The sequence below is a fragment of the Scomber scombrus genome, chromosome 7, assembly GCF_963691925.1.
Source record: "Scomber scombrus chromosome 7, fScoSco1.1, whole genome shotgun sequence".
Classification (NCBI taxonomy): domain Eukaryota; kingdom Metazoa; phylum Chordata; class Actinopteri; order Scombriformes; family Scombridae; genus Scomber; species Scomber scombrus.
This window is the reverse complement of record NC_084976.1, coordinates 9112123-9130971: the sequence shown is the minus strand read 5'-3', so window position 1 is coordinate 9130971 and position 18849 is coordinate 9112123. Positions and strand designations below refer to the sequence as shown.

The 18849-nt window shown below is 41.9% G+C and overlaps 1 protein-coding gene across 1 annotated transcript in view; it reads left to right on the top strand.

Moving 5' to 3' along the window:
- znf407 (zinc finger protein 407) overlaps window positions 1-18849 on the top strand; it is a 152077-nt gene that overhangs the window by 9651 nt on the left and 123577 nt on the right. Inside the window, exon 4 of the mRNA XM_062421727.1 lies at window positions 3357-3471. Within this exon, the coding sequence (XP_062277711.1) occupies window positions 3357-3471 (115 nt within the window). The remainder of the gene's footprint in view (window positions 1-3356; window positions 3472-18849) is intronic.

Below are 18849 nucleotides of genomic sequence, written 5' to 3'. Positions count from 1 at the left end.
GGAAGTTGAAAAAAAAAAGTTTAGTCCAGAGATAGCTATAGATATGTCTAGGTTGGAATGTTTATAATGATTGTGGACCTTTCCTGATGCCTGTCCTGGACACAGAAGGTTAAAGGGGCTCCTTTAGCAACATTACAAGGATATTTCAAACCAGGAATGGAAAGATATTGGATACCATGTTAATGAAAGACTGAGAAATCCCAGCAAGGTGATCCCAGGGTAGACTTTTTTTTCGTCTCAAGGTTAATGACATGACATAGCCGTATCGTAAATCCTTTAGTTGGTGCTTGCTGCTTTTCAAATGTCCTTTTTAAAAAATATCAGGTTTTTCGTGTTTGAAAAAAACATGTAATCTATCTTTTAGGTTTGGAAACTCTTTTTTTCCCTTTAGTACCTGAAGGAAGAGGGTTCATTTCTTGACCTTTTACATTACAGTACTATCCAGAGTTGTTCCACAGAAATAAAATGTAATCAATTTTTCTACTTCATGGTGATCAGTGCTGCATGCTTACAGGTAGTGGATATATATATATATATATATATATATATATATATATATATATATATATATATCCACTACCTGTAAATATATATATTTATTTGGCATTCGGTCACTCATTGTCATCAGTAGGCTTTTTCCTTTGGAGATGTTACCTGCTGTCAGGCTACTATACCTTCATGATGCATGATTACATGCTCAGGTGGGGAACTTCACTGTTTTTGCACATGAAGTTCAGTTGTGTGTTCTTTTGAAGGAGCTTCTCAAACTTTGAAAGAATATTGATGGTGTCAGTCAGGGTCCTCTCGGACTGGAATTTAGATTTCAAATAAGTGGGCATTTAGGCAGCAGGGGGTCTAATGATAAATGCTAGATAAAGTTGCATCATGGGAAATAAAGGACCCAGTGTTTTTGGAGCTTGACCCTACATCTGAGACTTTTTTTTCAGGTGTCTTGTTTGAATTCACAGCCTTTATAGAAATGCAATACTAAATCACTAGAATACCCCTTTAATACAGCCATATATTTAACAGTTACATTATATGTGTTTTATATTTCTGTGACTTGTGGCGCTGTATTAAAGGTGTTCTAATCCACTTACTGTAATGTAAAATAGATCTGTTGGTAGGTTACAATAACTGAAAAAAATGTGATGGATAACAATAGAGTTTGACTTGATAACTGCAACCCTGTGTGTCACAGAATATGAATATAATGCTTATACAGTGCCTGTCGTGCAAAGTGCGCAGTAATGCTGCAGCCAGCCCGTGGTGGAAATCGAGACACTCTGAAGTGTTACCATTGTACTTTAGCTGGTTGTAGAAAGAAACCCAGCAAAGCAGACATTTACTTATATGACATTATCATGTATTATTCTGTTCCTCTAAACATGAAGGTTAAAGCGAAGGGTCTGACAGTAGTGTGTGACATGTGCAAGGCTTAAGACATCCCATTTTGTGTGTGTGTGTGTGTGTGTGTGTGTGTGTGTGTGTGTAGTGAAACATTGCATGAGGTTCTCCTCTCAGGAAATGAATTAGTCATTCCCTGTCTCATCTGGGATGTGAGGGAGCCACATCGCCCCTATGTGGATGGCAATATTAATTTAACATGACACTGCATTGATGGTCAATTTCAGTTTCACGGAGGCTGTTTAAGTGGAGTGGTGGAGTATTAATGTGATAAGATGTGAGAAGTGAGGGATGTTACATCTCTCTCCTTTCTGCCATGTCTCATACTCAGCCAGCCATCTGGACAAATCAGCTCCCCACATGCCTCTCTCTCACCTCAACTTGTGTGTGTGTGTTTGTGTGTGTGTGTGAGAAGGAGAGAGAATGATTGAATCTCCTTCTGTTTGTCCACGGGTGATTATGTATTGTGAATATAATGTGTGTGTGTCAGTACGCACATGCATAGGTGTGAGTTAAGGTTGTGAATCTAGATGTAGGTATGTGTAGGTGTGATGGTGGGTGTGGTGTGAATGAGAATGTCTGTCTTTTTGTGTTTTTTAATGGATGTTGATGATTTTGTTGTGTAATGTGTTTATATGTGCGTATGAAAGTGTCTACACATGTAGGTGTGAAGCGTATGTAGTTGTGTGTATGGATTTTATGTGTTTATCTGCCTTTATTTGTTCTTATTTATGTGCCTTTGTGACCGCGTTATGATTTGTGTGTGCACGCGCCTGTGTATGTGTGTAGTACACTGTAGGGACATGTGAAATGAAGAGGCTGGCTTTTCTGTTGCCCATGTGTGGACCTCCCCGCCCTCTGTGTTTATGGGCCTTGTTAGCACAGGCTTGCCTTTCAATCTTCGTTACCGACTTAAAATTCGATGTGTCGTACTTCCAGCTCACAGCAAGTGAACCGTGTATGAACAAATTAGTAATCTACACAAAGTGCTTAATCAAATCAGCAGCTGCCCCTGGAATAAATATTGTAGAATGTCTTGGGATATTCAGTGGGAGAGGGTGAGGGTTTGCTCAAAGATGCGTACGTGGATATCATACCAGGCTGCCACTTAGACTCGAGTGTCGCACTGTGTGATGCTGGCCTACATCTGGCTCAGCCTGCCAAACAAAATAACCATTTTATTGTGCAAAATGCATATGTTTAGTTTTTATGAGGAAATGTAGGCTTTAGCGAATTATTTGGCTAAATTGAAAGTTTGGTATAGTTTGGTAAACCATACGGTAACTGATTTTGTCTAACATATTGGTTGTGTTTGTTTCGAAGGACCCGGTTCCGTCTTTTAACCTGAGCTAGAAGGTTTTTGTGCAGCGGCATCAGCCCTGGTATCTCCGCTCTTAAATGACGGATTGCAGGCAGAGGCTTTGCCACTCTCTCAAACGCTACCACGCCCTCTGGACTTATTAATGACAATAATTAGGAAGAAACCTCCTTGCGAAGCCCGCTAGAGTGATTAGCGCTTTAATGATGGAATGGGAGGTAGTGAGAGCGCACAGAATTGATTTACGTATTCGCCCTGACCTTTGGAATCCAATTTACGCATCCGCGGGCAAAAGGAAGAGTAGGTAAGAGATGAAGGAGAGTGACAAGGATAGATGGAGAGTGAAAGAAGAAGCGCTTGGCACTTGGAGTGTGACTGTAGTTTTTATGATGACTGGATTAAGGGCATCTGTTTTTATAATACTGAAGTAATTTTGTGGCTGTGAAGGAGGTTGAAGTGCCAGCACAGAACTAATAACAGTCTTACATGCCTGGCATTGAAAAACGATCCATAATGTAAAATCACATTTCAACCCAGCTGTTATGCAGTCACGTTTTATTACAATTTCTACTTCTTTCTTTCAGATTGAATGCTGTCGTTGTAAATGAACTCTCTGTACTTTGTTTTACAGGATCTAAGCCCTTCATGTGTAAGATCTGCAACTTTGCAACCGCTCAGCTGGGAGACGCTAGGAACCATGTGAAGAGACACCTCGGCATGAGAGAGTACAAATGTGACATCTGTGGGTGAGTTTCAAGGATGAACTTATGCTTTATTTAAAAATCAAGGGTAGAACTCTCCTTTCACTCCTTTAAAAAACTGAATTGACAAGAAGTTGAGCAAAGGTTTTGATGCTTTATAACTTAAGAGACAGAGAGGTGATCATGTCATTAGAGAACTGAACATGCAAACTGAATCCACCCTTCAATGATTATTGTTCTAGTCAAGTTTAAGTGTTTGTTTCAGCATTAGACTGATATTGTTAGAAGACTTAAGTGTAGAACCAGCCACCTGATAGTCGATTCAGCCCAATCAGGTAAGTAAATGAACATTTAACTGATAACATGATGTGCTGCTGCAGGCAGTGCTAACAAATCTTAAAAGTGTTAATATAAAATAAAGAATAATTCTGCAAGTGACTGATCGGTTGGAAACAGATTCTAGGATATTTTAGGAGGAATTTAGTACAATTTCCAGAACAGCTGCAATAATGTCTGAGTTAAAAAGAAATCAGAAGTAACACCAGTGACAGCCAGCAACTGATATGCTCCTGCTGGCAGGTGTAGAAAAGTTTCATGTTGGTATCTAAGGAGTGATCAGCTCATTCTCAAATTTTTTGACCTCCTTTAAATCACATCTGTCATAAGTTATTTGGTTTATCGCCTCACCGAATACAATTAAGTGTGATGCCTTGCAACCACTCTAAGGCAAAGTCCTTTTTAAAAAGATTTCAATCTGTAGAAAACAAAATCTACAGACTAACTGAAGAATTTTACTTGAAATAAATGCTTTTTCAAAATCCTGACAGCATTGTTTTGTCAGTATGTCGTATTTGCCAATAAAATTAAACTTTGTCACCGTAATATTCTGGTTGAAACACAAAATATGTTGGCTAGGAGTCATTCGGGTAAGAAAACAATCCTTTTAAAGACTACTACTGAATATTGACAAAAACTGGTGGCAGTCCAAAAACAATCACAAAGGTTTCGTTTATGGCCTCACATTAACGTGTGATAATAACCTTTCCCTAGCCTTTAATTACTCCCAGGCCTTTCTTAAAAAGACAAATATATTGCTCCTAGTTGACTCTGTGTGAATTAAAGGTAAAAGAAATAGAGTTTATTTCACCTTCTTCATCGTTTCAGCTGTACAAATAATCCTAATTAGAAGTTTTTGTAGGTAACCACGAGCCTTTAAATGCCCAGTAGTGCGAGAGTAGTTATTATCCCACTACCTTGTACCCCCTACATGTTGACCATATGTTGCGTTGAGCTCCTTTCATTCCCATGGTAGACCTCCTGACTGCCTTGCCGCGTTCAAATGGACGTGTTAAGCTGTTTAACATGCAGTCGGGGAATAGAGTAAATTGTGGGATTTCCAGCTTTGTGCCACCGAGCGTCTGCGGCTACACGCTCGCTAAGATGAAGACGTATGCAGAGTTATTAGTTTCTCCCTCTGCGTAATTCTGTGTAAACCGTTCCATTTAGTTCAGTCACAGGCCGATTTTTGTTCTTCTAAAGCCGAGCACAGCGAATGTGTTTATTTGCTCCCGCTGATGTTCACAAACATATTACAGCAGGAGCAAACAAGCTTCGGTTTAAACACAGCTTCTCCTTTAATGAGAGGGAAGGCTCATGTTTCACAAGCCCTCCAGCCTCGAAAACCACCACCCCTTCTCCCAAGTGCTGCAAAAGCATCAGGCTTTGACCAAGCGTCTAAGCTTTACATACACGCAGGCACACACAGACACACACATAGATGCAGAACTCCAATGTGTCTTTAAATGGGACTACTAAATACAGCCCCCCCCCCCCCCCCCGGTTTCACAAATCATGCGGATGGAGGAACTGTGCGCTGCCAGTGCCAGCCACTGGTGACAAATCGGCCCTGTGTGTGCTTTCATTATTGACTGATCACCAGGCCATCCCTCCTCTTGACTAAAGAGCAGCAAACACAAAGAAACCCCCAGATACAACCTCATTAAGGCCAGAGCCACACATGCACGCAAGCCTGCTCCCCTGCCCAAACTTTTCACGTTTGATGATATTTTATCTGTATCTAAAGCACGTTACTAATGGATGATCGTGTTTCAGGTATAATGTGTAATGTGATTACCTGTTTTTTTTTCTTTAAGGGGAGGGGGCGACCTAGAAAAGTGAGATTATAGTGTGATTAAGCTTTGAATTCTCATGTGGATACTAATGACGGGGCAACATTTTGCTTAACTAAAAGTTTAGGGGAATTTTTATGTGTAATCACCATTTATTATTTGAATTAACACAAGACTATATTTGGGATGCTTTTTTTACATTATGAAATTTAGGTTTCATTAATTTCTCTTGTGGTCACAAACTCTTGGGTCTCCTTATGGCATGGAGTTTTGCAGGGTGAGTTTATTGCCGTTTTCTTTAGAGCATCGGCTCAGCATATTGTTTGTGTCTTTTTCCTTTCTCCTCCTTACCTTTTAAAGAAAAAAAGAAAGAAAAAAATCTCCCCTCGCTGCCATCGATTGCCGTGTTTTCCTTGTTAAACTTTCAGACTGGAAGATTACCTCGGCTCTGACGCTGAGCGAATGGATGCGCTGCACCCTGGCTGTCCACCTCACTTTAGCTTCAGCCCAGTGCCGTTGATCTCTCCTTAGGAGCGAGGGGGGGGGGGGGAAGTTGTTGATAGTTAAAGATCATATTGTTGTGGCATTTAATTAACAAATGCAAATGCGAGGCCGGGACTCATTGGAACCCTTGACCATGCTGCCAATCAAACCTGAGTGGGCTGGTCAGTGCCTCGCTCATCATCACCAAACACTTTATAGGCTTTCTGTCTGCGCCTTGCCATTTTTCTCACTTCCTCTGGACGTCTGTTTCTTACCTATCTATCCGCCTATCTGTGTCTTTATTTCAAAGAACTCTTAAGTTGCAAAAACAGCAGAAAAAACACAAATTGGCTGTTAGCATTTGAGATAAGATTTCTCATATTTAATTGGTTAAAAAGAAATTCCTCCAGCATGTGAGACAGCAGATTCTTGCGTTTCCTCCCGGCGTGTTTTGTCCACAGTGGGGCTCGGCCACTTAATGAGCCTCCTCCTCCTCTCCTCCATCATCTACCAGAAAAGGCCCTGGATTCAGCATTTCCACCCTCACGCTCTCTCTCTCCATCCTCCCCAAAGATGCAATGGACATCCAGTGCTGTTGTAGGTGTTAAATTATGCATAAACAGTCTAAATGCTTTGAGGCATCGGTTTAATATCTCAGCCCTGGCTTTAGGAGCAAAGATTGTCCTCTTGTGGACTGCCGTTTTATGATTATGGGTCATAAGCTTCCCGTTTCCTTGTGTCACTTCAGGAATTCGAACAAAACTTCAAAACTGTTGCTTTCTCGCAAACACAGAAAGTTTGCAACATGCTTAAGTTTGTGCTCTCTGTGGAGGAGGCTATAATGTGTTTTTCTTTTTTTTCCCCTCTCTCCCTCCCTCCCGCGTCTCAGTTTCTTTGACTTTGTGTTGGAGAGAGTATATATAGTCATGATTTCATGTTGGGTGTTGTGTGTGTGATTTGACTGTTAACAGGATGGGGCTGGATCATGTCAGGGTTTTTATGTCCCCCCCTGTCTTGCGAGATTGTCTGGTCTGTTCCCAGAATAGCCCATCAGTTCCGCCCTGCGTGGCTCATCCGCTGTAATGTGCCTTAATGCCCGGGCCTGTATGAGTAGTGTGAGGCCTGGCAGTGACAGTGGAGGAGCATCTTAGCTTGCTGCTTATCCAGAGAAAGCCGTCACTTAACTCAGCCCCTCTATTGTCTATCCACACCCCTCTCCTTCTCCCCTGACGTGATTCTCTATAATCCTCCAACAGATTCTGGTTAGAACTCCCTGAGAACTATTTTTATGTTTTTTTTTCTCCCCTCCCCTACTCCCATTTAAACATTAATGGTTGTTGCAGATGAAGAGAGGGATCCCTGTGAGGATGATTATAATGTCACTCCACTGATCTCCCGCCGCCCCGAAATAATTGTACATCATCGGTTCATAACGTGTCAGAGGGACACGTTGGTGGCGTGCAATTAAAACCGCAGAATATAATACACCAAATTACTGCCTGTCAGGCCTATGAACAACACACTCGGTATTTGAGTTACACTTAATCATCACGTACATTAGCGATTTCACTAAGATCCCTCCACCCTACCCCCTCCGCTCATACAGCAAAAGCGTGAAGCACACTGCTCCTTAGAGGCTGAGGGATTGTGTCTGTGATACAACAGCTTTAGGGGGAGCTACGCATTCATGTTAAGAGTTGGACCTTTAGAAATCTCACAATGTCCTAAATCATTTAGCTGTGTGCGACCGAGAGCGTGCACCATGTGTTGGCAGGGACTGGAAGCAGGAATTCTGAATTCATTATCCACCCCCCAACAGATGTAAACACTGAATATTTTTCTCAAACAAGTCAGATTCAACAAATCTCGCGTGTTTGCGTATTTCATTAGTAGTTATTTATTTTTATTTTATCAACCCTTTGGTGGTTGTAAATATGCACTTGCAGGCATGTTAAATAAGAAAATATAAAAATGAACTACCACCAATATTACTGAGATCTGTTTAGAGCTATTTGTACTAGAATATACCTGAAATACTTCTTATCAGGTTGAAAAGGTGGATAAATCTGTGCCCACCAGTGTATCCCTGAACTATTCTTTAGATTCAATGGCAACCACATATCCATGCAGCTGCTCTTTTTTTATGCTGTATTCTGATCTTTATCGTCCCTTTTTACTTGTTTTGATCCATCTGAGTAATTTGCGCTCATCAAACACAGGGCCCGCTATTCATTCTCATCAGGAGGATGTATTAATGTTTACTGCTTTGGACACAGTAGAGTTTATGTCTGGGAACATGGTCCTTGTCAGTCAGCGTAGTACCCTTCACCAAAATAAACACATTTTGCTCTGATGCATTTAACTAAATTTAGTATGCCATTATCGGAAATGAAATAAGTAACGCTAAAGGTCATTTGGAAAATAATGCAGAAAGGCTGGTCTGGAAAGGTTAAGTATGTGACGGAGCTGTTCTGATGATAACGAGGGCTGCGTATGGCTTGGAGAGCTCGGCGTTCTGGTTTGACTCGGCACTCTGCGATCGCTCTTTATGACCGAGACAGCTTTACAGCCCGTTACCCCCCATAACACGATAAAGCGCAGCATAATGGATTGGATGTGTTTAGTAGCCTTGGGCTGATGTTTGTAAAATTAATGTTTTTTGCAATAGAAACACACTCATGCACAGGCACACATGCGCACACAGAAAAAGGCAAGAGAGGCGAGAGAGAAATCAATTCTAGACAGCATTGATATATCAATATAAATTCAGAGGTGTACATTTTTACAGTTTTTATACTTGTTTCAGAGCTGAATAGTCAAAGTTTATGTCCCCCACATGTGACACATCATCTCAGACATCTCTCATCTGAAGCGATGACAACAAACACATGGCTTCATTAGTCGAGTTTGGATTATAGACTTAATACTCAGCAGAAAGACAGCGAACGCTCAGCTGGCAGCCATGCAAACATTAAATTTGTGTTCCAAATTACACAAGTACTTGAGGGAGATAAAGTCTGTTTGTTTGGTCAGTCTCGTGTTGGGGAAAGGAGGCTTTTTTGAAGAGTTTGAATGGGACTCCCGCTCAGCATTCACTGAGCGCCAGAGACAAAGAGAGAAATCGCTGTCAGCATATCAGTCCCATTTGGTTTTAATAACAATCTCATATTCTTTAGTGGACCCAGAACAGGGGCCTCAGGGCTTCATAATCAAAGCATTTACCCTTAATCAAAGGCAAACAAAAACAAACACTGGGTCCAGACAATAAACGGCAAGATCAGTAGTTAATCCAGGGAGCCAACACAGCACAGCTCTTGTGGACTGTCTGAGTTAAAAGGCTATTGTCTGCAATGTATGATTTCACTACCTTGTTCATTAAAAGAGTAAACTTTGTCCTTTTTTCGCAGTTCTTTATCACTCTTTGTTCCTGTGAAATCTCAATTTGCAGAACTTGAAATGTACTTTATTTAAAATTTCACACCGTCTTGTTGTCTTACAAAGACAGATAATGAGTACCAGTGAGTAGAAGTAGCGGTTTTTGCCTTAAAAGTCCACATCTAGTGGTATTTATACACTTTGGGTTTACAAATAAATATCAGCTGACAAAAGCCAATACACTCCACACTGTAGAAAAACTTCAGGACAAAGTATTTTCACCTTTTACCGAAAACCAGGTCCCACGCATAAGAAGTACAAACTTTATCTTTAAAGTAGTTGAATTGTTGTAGGAATATTGCTGAACAATCCATTCTATCGAGCTAATCATGTCATAGGTATATTGAAGGAGGTAAAAAAAAAAAAAGAGAGGGAAGTTAATGAGTGATTAACAACAGCAATTAAAAGATGAAGAGAAAGGCAGATGAAAAAAGGGGTGTAATTAAAATATCAGTCCTCTCATTGTCAGAAGTGCGAGTGTCATCCATTGTGCACTTATTAAAAAGCTGGGTGGAGGGGGGAAGGAGCGAACGGCGCTTAATTCCAGCAGCCCAAAGTGTCTGGTAATCTGCCCATGGATGGAGCTCGGAAAGGCTGTAACTCATGTTTAAGTGTTGGGGCCGTGTCATTGCAGGTTCACAGTCATGCATTTCTGTGTTGACATCCATCGGGGCAGGGGATATTTGGCAGTCAGGAGTAATTTAACTTAATTAATGGGATGCATATTTGATGGAGGAATAAAATATCCCGGCTCAGCAAAGTGGAAAAGGGGAAAGATTTAGTAGGAGTTAAAGGTGGAGGGGAGAGTAATTTGTGCATTCAGTTACTGGCTGCTTGAGAGAGAGAAAGAGAAAGAGAGAGAGAGAGAGAGAGAGAGAGAGAGTCGCGGCTGATAAAGATGGCAACCGTGAGACAGGAGGAAACGACGGGGAGGATGAGAGATGGATGGTTGACACAAAGCTGAACTGATATGTAGAGGGGAATGGGCTGTCCCTCCATTGAGAGGGCCATCAGACTGACAACGCTTGATTTAATTGATATCCGGACTGAGCCCTTTTCTCAGTGCAAACAGACACATTACGCTGGTTTGCAAACTTGTGGCAGAGCCGCCGGCTGCCAAGGGCCTTTTTAATATTCATGAGGGGGCTTTTAAAGGCATTCGGCAACGGTCTCCTCCCTCTGCCGCCACCGCCACCACCCGTTCTCAAGCATGTCTTTACTACCTACACACAAACACACACACACTTTACCTTGCATACACTCACACACACAGCAGACAAGCAACACGCTGGTTCTCCCAGACAAACCTGTGGCCTGACGAAAAGCTGTCACGCTGCTCTTAATCTCCCCTGGCACTTTTTAATTGACTTCCTGTAGGTATAGATTATTTTCATGGCGAGTCTGCCACCGAGATGTTTGATACCGTCCTGGAGACTGGCATCTGGGATGCTTGTAGCTCACCGGAGATGATGCTCCTATCTCTGTCTCTCTCCCTCTCCTTCTCGTCTTCCGTCGCCCTCTCTCTGCGTGATGGCCAGACTTATTGGGGAAACAGGGGAGAGGTAAAATGCAATCAGTCATTACCATCATCATAATTGAGCTGATGTACCTGCTGGGAGTGCTGAGGAAATGTTGGCTTGGTTGTAAGGGAGGCTCTTTGTGTCTGACTGAAGCTGTTAGTAGCATTAGACCGATATACAGTTAAGGTATCGGCCCTCTGTTAAAAATTGGACGTCAGCCAGTCTGTGCTGTCCGACTGATGTGATGGATATGATGCAGCTTGGTTGATTACATAATGTATTTACTGTAGAATTAATCAACACTACACTTGTCGTCTGCGGGAAGCCCTAGAGTCTAATGAAACAGTTTGATCACATTCCAAACAATTATACATGGATTATGATTAGTAGGTTAAGTCAAGTTTATTTGTGTAGACCAATTTTACTCGTGGTGCCTCATTGAGCTTTACAAGCCCATAAATCAGCAAGTTCTAACTCAGCTTAACACCAGGAAAACTCATCAGATGGGTGTCCAACGGGAGCTTTAGGTAGGAAAAAGTAGTGCAGATTGAAAAAAATCAGTTGTAAAAGTTACTAGAAATCCAACAGTGAGTTTATAATATTCTCCATACCAATGTCTATTGTCCGGTCGTGGTGTCCAAGGCTTGTTCCACCCTAACAGAGATGACATTTTTCCAGAAACACTGAGTCGTTGTAAGTTTTCAGATATTTTGGCTCTGAAAACAGCGACATTCAAAGTTATGAAATACTGGCACAAACTGTCAGCTGTCAGTGGCTCCAATCCAAAAAACATTGTTAGTGATACAAGCCTTCGTATCCATCGCTACGCCAAATAGCGCTCTCGCTCTGTGTATCACATGTGGTCTGGCCCACACATGCTGATACCAGACACACGAGCGCACAGGCCTTCCTCCTACACACACCCATCTATTTACACACTCTCACATAACGCACATGCACACACTTTATGACACTACGCCGTACATACTGCAATGTAGTTAAAACAGGCAGCGTATCCGTAACCTCATGTCTGTGGTTTGTAAAGGGGGTATTTTCAACCCATGAAGATTTATAAGAGGGATTATTTTGATTGACAGCACTATAATAAGGACAGTTATGTGACTTCTAAAGACAAAACTCTTCTCAGATGGTGTTCTTTAGCTGTGATCTTTAAAAATATGGTTCCATTTTCTAATTTATATCTATTGGGTTACATAAAATGTCTGTACTCCTGTTTTATAATCTGTCCCATTAAGTCTACCACTTGTTTCAGTAGGCTTACTTGTTAACTTTGGCCCTCATGCTCTGTAGCCCATCATGTGCTAGCATCCTTCAGGCTTAATATCATAAGATCCCCATGATTCTCAGATTTATGAAGTGATATTGACCATTGTCTATGCGAAACAGATAATAAGCCGTGATATATGGGTGACATTAGTGATGAAATTACATCAACCTTAACAGGCTATTGTATTAACACACCTAGCTGGATCCCACTCCTCCCTGCCGGCCGTTTAATTGATTAATTGCTGACGTGGATGGATGAGGGGTTGCGGGTCCTGAATCGGTGGCTGATTGCTAGTCAACCATAAACAGGAGCAGCCACAGTGGGCCCTCAAGGGCAGTATTCATGCTCCCCAACCTTATGGTGATTCCTTATCCAGCTCTGACAAGAGGAAAAATATTCGGCCATAAAAACGCTGGTATCACCGGGCTGACATATAAAGCCCTCAGTCACTCCCCTCTCTCTCTCTCTCCCCTTGCCTGCGTTGCATCTCCTTTAGCTCTCAGCCGCTCAGCACACCCGTCGGACTCTGAAATCACCCATCCTCCACCGCATGTGTAGCTACAGTCCCTCAGGTATCCCCTGCGCCTCCCAGCTTTAAATATGAGCAAATAATGGCGGAGTGAGTGATGCTGCCTGTGTCCTTGACTTGGATCCTCTGTGTGCTATAGCCACATCTCACTGTCTCCGAGCCCCCGCGGGACGCATAAAGCACCCCTGTAGAAAAACTCCCAAGGCTTGTCTGTGGCATCGGTGGATGGATGCAGGGATGCAGAAAGGCAACGAGGGTCTTTGTGTGTGTGTGTGTGGACTGTGGAGGGGTATAGATAATGTTTACACTGTTGTGCCTTTAATGAGAGGGGCACTGTGTCCGATGTGTAACGTGTTAATGTGTTTGCATTTCAGATGTGGCGCAACCAAGTTATTGCAACGTTATACTACATATCACATCTCTTTTATGCCTTAATGTTTGCTCGCCTGCGTCTCCCGTGGCCCTGGTAGCTGATGTTAGGTTTAGTGGTGGAAGAAGTTAGGATCAGGCTTCTGCGGCTGCCACTAAAATCTCCTCATCAGCACAGTTGCCACCAAATCGTGCCGAAGCTCCTGGCAGGGGCAGATTTTCGAGGAGGATAAATTGTAAGGAGTGAGGAAATAAGGGAGGGGGAGTTGTTTGAACTCCAGTCTGATATCCACAAGTGTCAAACCTGCAGGAAAAAGAAGAGGACATGTGGCCCTAAAAGTTAAAGACCCCATTGTCAACCACACTTTCTTTGCTCTCTCTTAACACTGCGCCACATTAACCCCTGCACCGCTGAGCCCCTCCAGACTGAGGCGTAGGTCCGCACCCCTGCAGCCGGCCGTGAAAACGCTGACGCATCGATTACCCCGCAGGAAAAAGCGTTGAGCGTGATGAAGAGCAGCGCGCCGTGTGAAGAGGAAGCATTTATTCATTTATTCTGTTTATTCAGCAAAACAAACAGAGGTCAGGATTATGCTGCAACACTGATAGCTGTGTGTCTATTACAGTTAAATTTCAAATTAGGGGGTTCATTCTGCCCACTTTTATGGTCATTTCAAAGCCTGCCTGCTGTCTTCCAAGCCCCCCAGCAAAATCTGATTACTTCGACTTTTTACAGGCTACATAAGCTTCAAGTGAAGCTAAAAAAACTAATTTGTTTCTTTGAGTTCAGTTTGAAGCTCAAAGAAACAGTTGCTGGCTGCTCCTGACTTGCGGTCTGTTTATTGGACATTAGATGGCGCCATTCAACTTGCTAGAAACCCACTGTTCAAGATTTCATATGCAGAATGTGACTGCCTGGTGTGTGGTACATGGATCTCTTGCATGAATGAAATGCAATTAAGATTCTATTCGTTCTGTTGAAAGGTTTGTTCAAATCTGCGAGTCTTTAAACATTTATCTCAATTGATATTTGTCATTTCTAAATAAAATACAAGTGGAACATGTATCGGGTGTAATTGTGTAGGTTACTGGCAATGTCAGAACTGGGGGAGGATTGTTAATGAAGTGAAAGTTTGTTTTAGACAAAGCTGGTTTCTTTCACATTACAAGCAAATTGCACAATTAGTTAAATGTGTTGATACCTATTAAGGGAGATGGCTTATTTAAATGTATTTGAAAGTCTGATGCTCTCTGGCGTGGTACTTTCAAAAGTATAAAACATTTTGTGAAAAGAACACTTCCCTATCTTTTTAAGGTGCGATGGAGACTACCTCAGTGGGTGTTAGTTGCAGTTGTAAATGAGCGGAGTTGGAGGCTGGGCTTGTGGTAGGGCAGACGTAGCGTTCAGAGGGGTGTCCCTGCCGGTGCTGCTTTAACTAGGACAAGCCTCTCTATACCGGTGGACCTCAGGGGCCGATCAGCAGGTCTCAGGAGAGGCTCCCTGCTCCGCCGTCTCACCAGGCCTGTCACGAGGGGGCTGGCTGGCTGGCTGGCTGGCTGGGTGTGGGGCTGCTGCGATGATGGTGGTGGTGGTGGTGGTGGTGGTGGTGCTGAGTGGTGAGTGGGTGGGGGGCTGACATGCCGAGAGGGCAATTACAGCAAGGACAAAGACTACACAGTGATAAGTCCCCACAGCACCCTAATGAAGAGAGCAGGTTAGCCTGTTAAGAGGACTGGGGAAATGAGCATGGCCTCAGTGCGTGTTTGTTTGCGCGAGTGTGTTTGTGTCTGTTTAACCTACCCGAGGAGGATACATTTTCTGAGGTCATGTTGCTACCATGCTCGCTAACCTCACTGACGGATGCCTTCCCAAGCCGGTGCTTTCCCCCCTCACAGAGCAAAAAGCAAACAACGACACGAAACTGGAAACCAGTGCATCTTTAGGGAATTATATTCCTGTGGCTGCAAATAGCAAGAAAGAAAGTCCCGATGCAAGCTATTAATGAAAATGAAATCTTTAAAATATCATGCCTTCGGTGGGTAATTGCTGCACATTAGCGGATCTACGATTTGTTTTTATCACCACTTAATCTTTAAAAAATAATATCACACTTAAAAATTCAGTCCGTTATATCATACATTTCTATACTTGAAATAAATTGATGAGACTGTAGGTAAGGGTGTAGAAAATGTATTATGGATAAGAAACTAAGCAAAAAAAAAAAAGAAGGAAAATGGCCAAACGGATCATTTCCAGAGAAAAGATGAACTGCTTTCCTCTTATGGTCACTTTTGCATATCCAGCCTGGATGTGATTATAACCAAATCGCGTTATCAGGCAACAGATGCCAGATGCACCAACACCCTCTTCTCTTTATTTCTTTCTCTTTCTTTTCTTCTTAACCTTTTTTTCTTTTGGGGGGGCAGAGAGAGAGAGAGAGAGAGAGGGAGAGAGGGAGGGAGGGAGGGAGATGGTGTGTACCTGATACTGCTGTGTTGGCACACCCGTCTGGGATCTGATAAGAGAGCCTCTGGAGCGGTGCTTATTCAAATCAGTGCATGTTCACAGTGAATAGGAGCAGGTAAAGGCAATAAGATACAACGTGATAACCTTTCTGGAGAGGAAAGAGAGAATAGTTTTACACTCTGTTTCACAGCTCTGCTACACCACATGAAGGATTTTCAGCAAAGCCTAATTGATTTGCTTTATCCTGATTTTTTTTTTTTTTTTAACAAAACACTAAAAAACAAAAACATTTTTTTCACTAGTGCAACTTGGAAGAGACATTGCAGGAGTTCATACAGTTTTGTAATACATCAAAGTGATTTTATAGTCAGCTTTTCTTATTTGCTTTGTAAATTGACCAGCTTTCAACCTCCTCATTGACCGTTTTCGACTGCTGTTTTGGCGCTACTTGTAAGTGTGTGTTTGTGGAATGGTCTTTGTAAGATAGTGTGTGTGTGTGTGTGTTAGAATGTGCAGTTTTGTGTTTATATTAGATACATATTCAAATGTCATATAATCAATTACATTTTTAACATTCGCCCACCATAATCTCCTTTAGACTCACTCTAAGATAAAAGCAGAAATATACTCCGGAGCGTGTGTGTGTGTGTGCTACTTGCAAGCCTGTTTGTGTGACAGCCCGCGTATGTCCGTGTATATGTCACAAACATAAACATCACATTAAATCAATTTAATTTAATCACACTGATCTGCAGTGATCAGTTTTAAAGCCACTGTGCAGAAATCTGAAGTGAGGCTTAAAGCTTAATTGCAGAGTGGAGGGTGGTGTGCCAGCAGTCTCAGGGGGTGGGTGGGTATGTGTGTGTGTGTGTGTGTGTGTGTGTGTGTGTGTGTGTGTGTGTGTGTGTGTGTGTGTGTGTGTGTGTGTGTGTGTGTGTGCAGAGGGGGGGAGTTTGTAACATATGTTGCGTGCGCTCAGTGCAAGACTCAGCAGTGATAGTTAAACATTGGGGTGAAATGCATCCTCCAAGGGCCTCCGTGTTAATGTGTTTGGCTTGTACTGAACTCTGTACATCCCTGCATTTAAAACTACGACGTCGTAAACCCATCGCCCACACTGAATATATTTTGATGATACAAATTATGAAGAAAATTGAAAAATTACTACAGTAATAACAGTAATTACTGAGACTAATAATTATGATGCTCCTGTAATATACATTTTTTTTTTTAGTTAATTTACCTTTTTTTTTTTTAGTGCAATTTAGGAAATTATTGTTGATGTTTGCCTTGTTAAATCTTACCACTGTAATTGGCCGTTCAGTTGAATAGAACGCTGTACAGTATGTTGGAATTTCATGTTGTTGTTTGAAAAGTGTTTTTTGTGTGTGTGTGTGTGTGTGTGTGTGTGTGTGTATTAGTGAGGAAGACACAGAGAAAAAGACAGAATGTGCAGAATGTGCTTGTAAAAAGATTTTTGATGCAGGTCTTGCAGCCAGAAAATGTGTGATGTGATGTGTGGTCACAAAAATATGCAAATTTAAAATATATAATTATAAATAACTTGTATTTAATATGCATGTAAACATATTTCAATACGTTTTCTGACTTGAATTATTACCATTACAATTTTTGGATCCAGTAGATATTGAATGCATGACTCTGACTTGCAGTATAATGTAGTAAACTATTGTGCAGCTCATTATGGTCAGAGATCTAATGTACAGGCTCTCTTACTAAATGAATCTCTTCTCTGTTTTCATATTGACTCTCACAGTATGCAGCCTACCAAGTGAACAAGATAATGAAACACCCCCTTTTTCCCCTTTGCAACCAAACACTACTAATCTAATATATTAGTCACCCGTGCTCGTGTATGGGTGAGCAATTATTCTAAAAAGTTTCCACGCCGTGCCGAGGTGACAAAGGGAATATGGGCAAGGAGGACCGCAGACGCATTTGACTGCTGCTCGGTGATGCTGACGGGCCAAACGGTGGTGGGAACCCGCCACTTTTAATCATGTGGAGGGTGACGGCTTTCATAAGAGCATGCGGCGACTGTGACAACTCTAATAAGGAGAGGTGACAGGGAAACTTTCAGTGTTAGCGGCAAAACAGAGGGGGAAGGTCTCCTTTTTTTATGCATGTGTTGTGTTTTTTTTTTTTTTTTGAGTATAAGAGACGAATTTCACAATCTGAGACTGGATTTGTGGTGAAAGAATGTCAGCATTAATAAAGGGCTTTTGGGACAAGGTCACACGGGTCCCTGTACAGCAGAGCACCCCGAGTCTGTTTGTGGCTTTGGAGATAGGCAAACATGCTAAGACGTCTCCCTGTGCATAAGGTAACCGACTGGAGTTTTGCCTGTCAATGTCTCATTGCATAGTCTAATTTATGATTCTTCAGCCTTTTTTATTCAAAGACAATCTCAGCTCTAGAAAAAAAGAAGCAAAAAGGAATGATGCTTTGAGGATATAATTAAAGATATCGTTCAAAGAACAACTTTTTGCATATTTGAATTATTACTGTCGTTAAAAACCACACAAAATATGGAAATACGATTGCCGGAAGCACATAAATCAATGATCAGCAAGGCCTCAGAGCCCAATAAATATGGGGAGTTAAATACTTTAAAATGCAAATCACATCTGAAAATTTGCATATGGGTGAATTTAAAGGAAGTGTGCTTCCTTAAGACCCTCTGAGGTAGAAACGGGTGGAGCTGGAGGGGGTTCGGGGAGGGTGTGGGGGGGTGGGGGGGAGAGAAACAGACAGGCAGCCGGAGTGGTTTTTATTTTTTCCACATTGTCATTGGTCAAGTTGTTGGATCGTTCTAAATGATAGCAGCTGAAGTGGGCTGACAGACACGACTGCATCTCTTTTGTGGATCCAGAAAGTGCCTTAAGTGATCTGAATAATTAGGAGTTAATTATTCTTCATCCATCTAAATCAGAAAAGGACAGATATGGGAATGGAATTCATAATTTTAGCCCGACGTCCTGTCTTGTTCTAATGTGGTAAACTAAAGTGACTGTGAATAATACCTACTGACCTTCGAGTAATTACGCCTCGCCTGGCAATTTGCTTGCTGTTGCTAATTGAGGGTATTGATTCAGTGAGATTCATATTAAAAATACATATGTTTTATGGCTGGGATTTTTTTTCTTCTGGTTGTCTTTAATGTATTATTAATCCTTATTATT